The sequence below is a fragment of the Microtus ochrogaster genome, unplaced genomic scaffold (genome assembly GCF_000317375.1).
Source record: "Microtus ochrogaster isolate Prairie Vole_2 unplaced genomic scaffold, MicOch1.0 UNK12, whole genome shotgun sequence".
NCBI classification, from domain to species: Eukaryota; Metazoa; Chordata; class Mammalia; order Rodentia; family Cricetidae; genus Microtus; species Microtus ochrogaster.
The window spans coordinates 2,893,085-2,899,784 of NW_004949110.1; the positions used below are offsets into that span (position 1 = coordinate 2,893,085).

The following is a 6,700-nucleotide window of genomic DNA, read 5'->3' on the forward strand; positions in this document are numbered from 1 at the left end:
TCTGTAGACCAGACTGGTCTCGAACTCACAGAGATCCGCCTGCCTCTGCCTCCCGAGTGCTGGGATTAAAGGCGTGCGCCACCATCGCCCGGCTGTGAGAATTTTTTTGAAGGAACTCCTCTTGCACCTTAAAACCAAGGAATGTTTTACACTTCTATTATGTCTTAAGAATTGAAAGTTTAATGTAATATTAAGCTGAGCCACATGAAATTGAGAGTTTCTGTAGATCAAAATGGCTGAATATTAGCCATTTGCACACAGTTTGTCAGCATAATTGATGAGAATGTGCAAGAGAGCCTGTGCTCCTTTGCATTCAGCGACTCTGGGGCTTTCTTCTTGCCCTTGGTTTTGGCAGCAATAATACCATAGCATCAGAGCTGACACGCTTCCAGAGCACTGCCTCCCTCCAGCTCAAAGTGGCATGTTCCTCACCAGCGAAACACGATATTATTATTTCTTCTGAGACATTCAGATCCTCCAAACATGTACTTTAAACAAGTCATTTCTGTCAATATTTGTTTTAGTTCTAAGTTGTCAGCTCCAGAGCTTCTTGTTTTCTGCTCTTGTGGTAATAGGTTTTCATTCACCTAATAGTCTGTTTTTTGGTATGTCTTATAATCATTTATTTTTTTCAGAGACCGTTTTCAGATTTCAGAAACACACCTTTAGTAAGTTCAAAGAGTAAATATCACGATTTGCTGTCCAGAATTAATTATAATATTGATACTTACCACAAGTACGTAACATAGTTGTGGTTATGTGCTTTTTGTTGACCTTTTACCAAATTTCAAATGGCCTTAAATTTCTTAATATCAATTTTTACCATTTTTCTAAGGCTGTGTCATGCAGCCTTATGTAACAACTGACCTTACCATGCTGAAACAGCATTTTTGAGAAGGAAAAGTAAGATGCGATGCATAGAAAACTCCACACACACTGGTGCTGGAGAGGAAGTCCCCTAACTTCAATACAGCTAAATCAGGAATCATCTTAAATCGATAGTTTTACACTGCTACCTATCTGTTGGTCAATGTGAATTTGCTAAATACTTTCTTTTTGTCTAAAGACAATTTTGTATATGGTCATTAATTGTACTCTTTGGCTTCAGAGTTTATTTTTAAATTTAATTTTGCACAAATAAAAAGGCTGTTTATACACATAATATACTAATATTTATTACATTTAATAAACCTTACTTCTAAATTTTTATAGCAAATATCTAAGATTCTTAGGCAACAAGATATTCCCCCTTCAATTAGAATTGTCTGTAATGACTAGGATTTAAGTATTATTGCAGGACTTGACCTTTTAGCAGACACTGAAGTAATTTTGAAGCTTCTCTTTTTAGCTATTGATATAAATCTATTTTATGTTCTTTGATTTTTTTTCAGGTGATAGTTAAGTATGTTTTCTGTAATTGAATAACTAAATTATATAATTTATACTTTAAGCATGAAGTATTGTCTTTGTTAACAATTCAGTTTGTCTTCCATCTAATTTTTTATATTTAAAATTTGTTCCAGGAAGTTTATCATGAAAAGGACATCAAAGTGTTTTTTGATAAAGCTAAGCTTGAAATCAGTACTATAAAAATAGTAGGACCGGAAGAAAATCTAAGTCAAGCGGAAGCCAGAAACATGGGAATGTATGTTTGAATAATATATATTGAATTGGTATTCTGGTAGATGAATTTTAAGAAAAAAAATTTCCCCGATTTGTTCTATTAAAGTTGGAAGGCACCTCTTTGTATGTGTGTGTGTCACAGATACAGCTGCAGGAGACAGTTCTGTGTGGGTGTAGTTACACAGGAGTGGCTGTGGGAGTTACTTATACTTTTCTTTAAACCAAGTCAAAATACTTAATCAGGTTATGAATTAACTGCAGCTAAAGATTTAAACAAAAGAGATAAATGAATATTATGACTGTAAGAGCAAAATGCTTATATTTAAATTCGTCATCCAGAAGCCATGTAGTAGAGCACCTATGCGGAATTCGTGTGCTCCTGCTTGACGTTGCTAAGACTCTGTACGGCTTTCGGTTCTTTAGTACTCCAGTAGAGTACTTGTGAAACTCTGCCACCGAGCAGTTGTGTCTCCAGTGAATGTCAAGCATTTTGAGAAGCTGCTTGTAAAAAGGCAAGGATACTGTGCCTTCTTAACAGGGGACGTTCTTGTCTGTTGCTGACTCTCATGCCTTGTACTGTGCAAGTCTAACACACAGTTAGGGTTTCTTCTTGGGAAGGGCTTTGGAGTAGTCAGAAATGCCTGTATCCTTAACTAATTCATTGGTTAATCCCTTGAGTTCAGGACTCACTCTCTTTGATGGTGTGGAATAACTGCTGTAAAATTTCCCATCAACTGTCCTGCTTGGTTGCTAGTTTGAAAAAAAAATGTACTTAAGAGCAGAAAGTTGCCAGTAGGGCTGGCTGTAAGGCTGGAAAGATGAAGCAGGAAAAAGTATCCTAAATGCAGAAGTCATAGCTAAATGTATCCTAAATGCGTGATGATCATAGGACGTCACAGGTCATCATGGTGTCATCAGTGGCTCGGTCCTTGATTTCCTATAGGAAACACTGCAGTCTCTCCTGGAAAAACGTGAGTCAGCACTTCCAGTGAGCAGAGGCAGGACATAACTGTCTTTAAAAAGCACTCTATGCAATCAAGTGTAAAATATTAATACTTAAGAAACCTTTAACTTTATCTCCATAATTCCTTTCAGACAATGTCATTTTTGTCTTAGCATGAGTAAGGCTGGATTAATCTCCATCAGCACACCACACACACACACGCACACACACCACACTACAGCAAAAGTAACTTGAATCCCCTAAAAATCTGAATTATCTGCGCTACAGTATTTTTTGTGTATCTAGGTGTTTACATGTAAAAGGTAATTTAAAATATCAATAAATTGGGGTAAGTTATTTCTTCTTTCAGAAAACATATGTTTCACAAATTCCCATTGTTAGCAGATGTTGTGTACGTGTGGTATAGTTGTATGCATAAGTGTATGCACCTGTCATGTATGCAGAAGCCAGAAGGCCACAAGATGTCCTTATCTATCAGTACCTACCTTATCCCTTCAGACAATATCTCTTCCCTGGAGCCAGTCTGGAGACCAGCCAGTCCCAGCCACCCCCCTCTGTCTGTGCCCCTTAAGTACTGGGGTTGTTGGCCTGTGTGTTGGACCGTGTTCTGTCTTTTTATATGAATTTGGGCCATAAGTCCTTCTGCATGCACAGCATAGCAACTGCTATTATATACTGACCCACCCCTATAGTTCCTAAAGGTTTTTATGCCTTAAAATATTTAGTGAATTAAATATGTATCTCACTTGATCTGAAATTGTAGTGATGTCTACCAATGGATACATGGGTTGATGAATTAGTCATTTTCAGTATCATGGAAGTTTTGATTGAAAATACATTAGAACATTCCTACTTACATTTGCTTTACATTAATATTTCCAAGCAGGAAATTTTGCCTAATACTTATTTTATTTTCTTTCTCAACATCAGGGATTTCTGCCGTCAGGATGAAAAGTGTGATTACTACTTTAGTGTGGATGCAGATGTTGTTTTGACAAACCCAAGAACTTTAAAAATTTTGATTGAACAAAACAGGTACTAAGTCTAACATGAATTCATTAGTAATATGATAATTTCCCACGTGTGTGGGCACAAAAATAAATTGAGGTAGGTCATATTCAACTATCCTATACCTTTTAACGTCCCAGTACTAAATATTCCCATTAGCAATCTAAAAATGAAAATGTCCAATAATACAGTCAAACAGTGACTATTAATGGTATTTGGCCTGTTTTTCTATTTAAAACTATGTTTAATCATATTATCAATGTTTCTGATACTAAAATATTTTCAATTTTTTATTCTACATAGATATTTTAAATATAAGTTTTCATAAAACTCATCATTTATTTCATAGAGTTATAGTTCTAAAATCAGACGTTTCAGATACACTGGTCTCTTCACAGCCATAGTTGCATTTACTGTTGTACTGAATGTCATGAAGCCCCTATTCTCAATGATTCAAATGCAATGGAATAAAGACATAGAGATCTAGATATAAGGGTCTTAATCCTACTTGCTGTACTACAGCTACTACTGATTGTTTTGCTGTTCGCTGCTCCTCATAGCTCACATGTACTGTTTGTCTACATTAACACACTATTTCTCCTAAAGAAGAAAAGATGTAGAAGCTAAAATGTTAGCATGACTTCTTTATGTTGAGTATTATATAGGAAATGTACTTCAGAAAACACTGAGATTATAAATTAAAAGTGTTTTTGTTTTTGTCTTTTAATTGTCAAAATACTTGATGTCAGTTATGGACATTGAACCATTATTCCCTGAATACCCATAAAGCAAAATTTTCACCATTTTTTAGATAATGCTATAGTTATTCTACAGTACAAATCTATGTGCTTCTGGCCAATGTTTGGTAAATGGGAAAGTTAAAAAAAATCTTGGTGGGCACGATATATATATATATATATATATATATATATACACACACACACACACACACACACACACACATACATATGTACGTATATATATATATCTCATGAGTGCTTGGCCTGCATGTATATCTGGGTACTGTGAGTGTGTGTGTGTGTGTGTGTGTGTGTGTGTGTGTGTGTGTGTGTCTGTTGCCTACAGAAGAGGCTACCCCAGAACTAAAGTTACAGAGGGTTGTGAGCTGACATGTGGGTGCTGGGCACTGAACCTGGGTCCTCTGGATAAGGAGCCATTGCTCTTAATCACTAAGCAATCTCTAGTCTCGATAAATATTTTCTATATTTATCTTCTGTATATGTACAAGAAAGATGCCAGCTCATCTTCACAAGTGTTGGGCATGTTAACTAGGCTTCTTTGTGGAGTCCATAAGCACTGTGGAAGAATCGTGAGCTTTTCTTAAATTGTATGGTGCCACTGCAATATAAAAGTAATTGTAGAGGAACATCTGACTTTTTACTCATACGGGAAATGTTGGTAGTACAAATAAGTTTCCCAAGGGAAGTCTGACATATTTTACATTTGTATTCTGTTAGTCTAAATGCTACCACTTTCCAAATAGTTATTAAAAGAGAATATAGTCACAGTGTCTTACTGTGTTTGCAATGGCTTTAATAAAAAGCCACCAACTGGCTAAATAATAAACAGTAGAAGTTCATTTGACTCACAGACTTGTAGGCTGAGTGGTTTGGCATCACATGCAGGGGCTGCCGCTGCACTTCTTGGCTGCCTTGTGAGGTTCTCAGCTATATCATGAGAGGAGGGACAAGCTGAGGCTGCAGGAGCAGGAACCGGGAGCAAGGGAGGAAATGAGTTTCAAGGTCCCTGCCCTTATGTAACCTTCTCCGAAGTTAGGAACCTCTCAAGGTACTGTGTCTCAGTCTCTCAGCGCCATCAGGGTAGCAAGTAAATTTAAACCCTAGTTCCTGGGGACTTTCCATTCCAGACAAGAGCCTCTGTTTTGTTTCTAAAGTAAAGACTGACGTATTCATTGCTACCAGGCCAGCTTACAACTACAACCTAGTATAAAAAGTCATAAAATACTGGAGACAGATGGTAAAGTGATTAGGATTTGTTTTAGAAACATTGCCTCTTCATGTCTCAGCCCATCTGTGTGGGTTGTTTTTCATTCAACAAATATTCACTGACTCCCTTAATACTGTAGAGAGCATTCAGTTTGCCCATTTTACTTGAATTTAATTTAAATACAGTGACTCTCTTACATGTAACTAATGTATTGTTAAAATGTTATCTCAATATTTTGTTAGCATTTTCAATAATTTTTCCTTTTTGTTGCTCCTTTTAATTAACATAACTAAAAATTTCATTGTATCCATTGCAGAAAAGATGTTGGGATTTTTTTTCTTAAATTTTCTGTAATACACACACACACACTCACACATATATGCACATATTCAAGTAATTTATTAAATAAACTTCCCTGTGTTATGTGTCTTGCAAAGGGTACAACTCTTATAGTATGAGGATTATTAATGATGTGGGTTTCCCTTTCTTAGGAAGATCATTGCTCCCCTTGTGACACGTCATGGAAAGTTATGGTCCAACTTCTGGGGGGCGTTGAGTCCTGATGGGTACTACGCTCGCTCTGAAGATTACGTGGACATTGTTCAGGGGAACAGAGTGTGAGTTACCCGAGTGAATCTTTTCCTATACAGCAGTGTAACAATCTGGTCCTACTATATTGCCTGATAACAATAATCTTTATCTCTCTTCCTTCTGCTTAGAGTGAATTTGAGAAGTAGGAGCTCACTTAGGTACAAGGGCACCTCTTTCCAGAGACTACTTTTTATATTTTTGTATTTCACTTTTTAAATGGGCTGATGCGATGGATACTTAAGACAAAGTGTGCTAGCCTACCATGTGGAAAAAAAGAGAAACATTCTTGTCTAGTATCTTCTTAACAAAGCTCTTTTGATATTTGATTGACTGTTAATTTAGAAAATACCAACTATCATCTAGGAAGTAAATATTACTTGCACTCATACTTGAAGTGGTGGACTGTGGAGGAAGAGCTTTACATCTGAATGATGCAACGATAATAAAGTTAGTGTTTTTGTTCCCTTTTTGTTTTTTCTTTAGTTATTATTGTTAGCTGCTAGTGTGGTAGGTAAGAAATTATTTTTTTTTTTATTAAGAAAGAAA

General features: G+C 36.2%; 1 protein-coding gene across 2 annotated transcripts in view; it reads left to right on the forward strand.

Annotated features, from left to right (window-relative positions):
• The window catches only part of Plod2 (procollagen-lysine,2-oxoglutarate 5-dioxygenase 2), a 65,347-nt gene that overhangs the window by 47,850 nt on the left and 10,797 nt on the right, over window positions 1-6,700 (forward strand). For both annotated transcript variants that reach the window (XM_005366656.3, XM_005366657.3), the window contains exons 10-12: window positions 1,524-1,645; window positions 3,518-3,622; window positions 6,055-6,180. In XM_005366656.3, coding sequence (XP_005366713.1) covers window positions 1,524-1,645; window positions 3,518-3,622; window positions 6,055-6,180 — 353 coding nt within the window. The remainder of the gene's footprint in view (window positions 1-1,523; window positions 1,646-3,517; window positions 3,623-6,054; window positions 6,181-6,700) is intronic.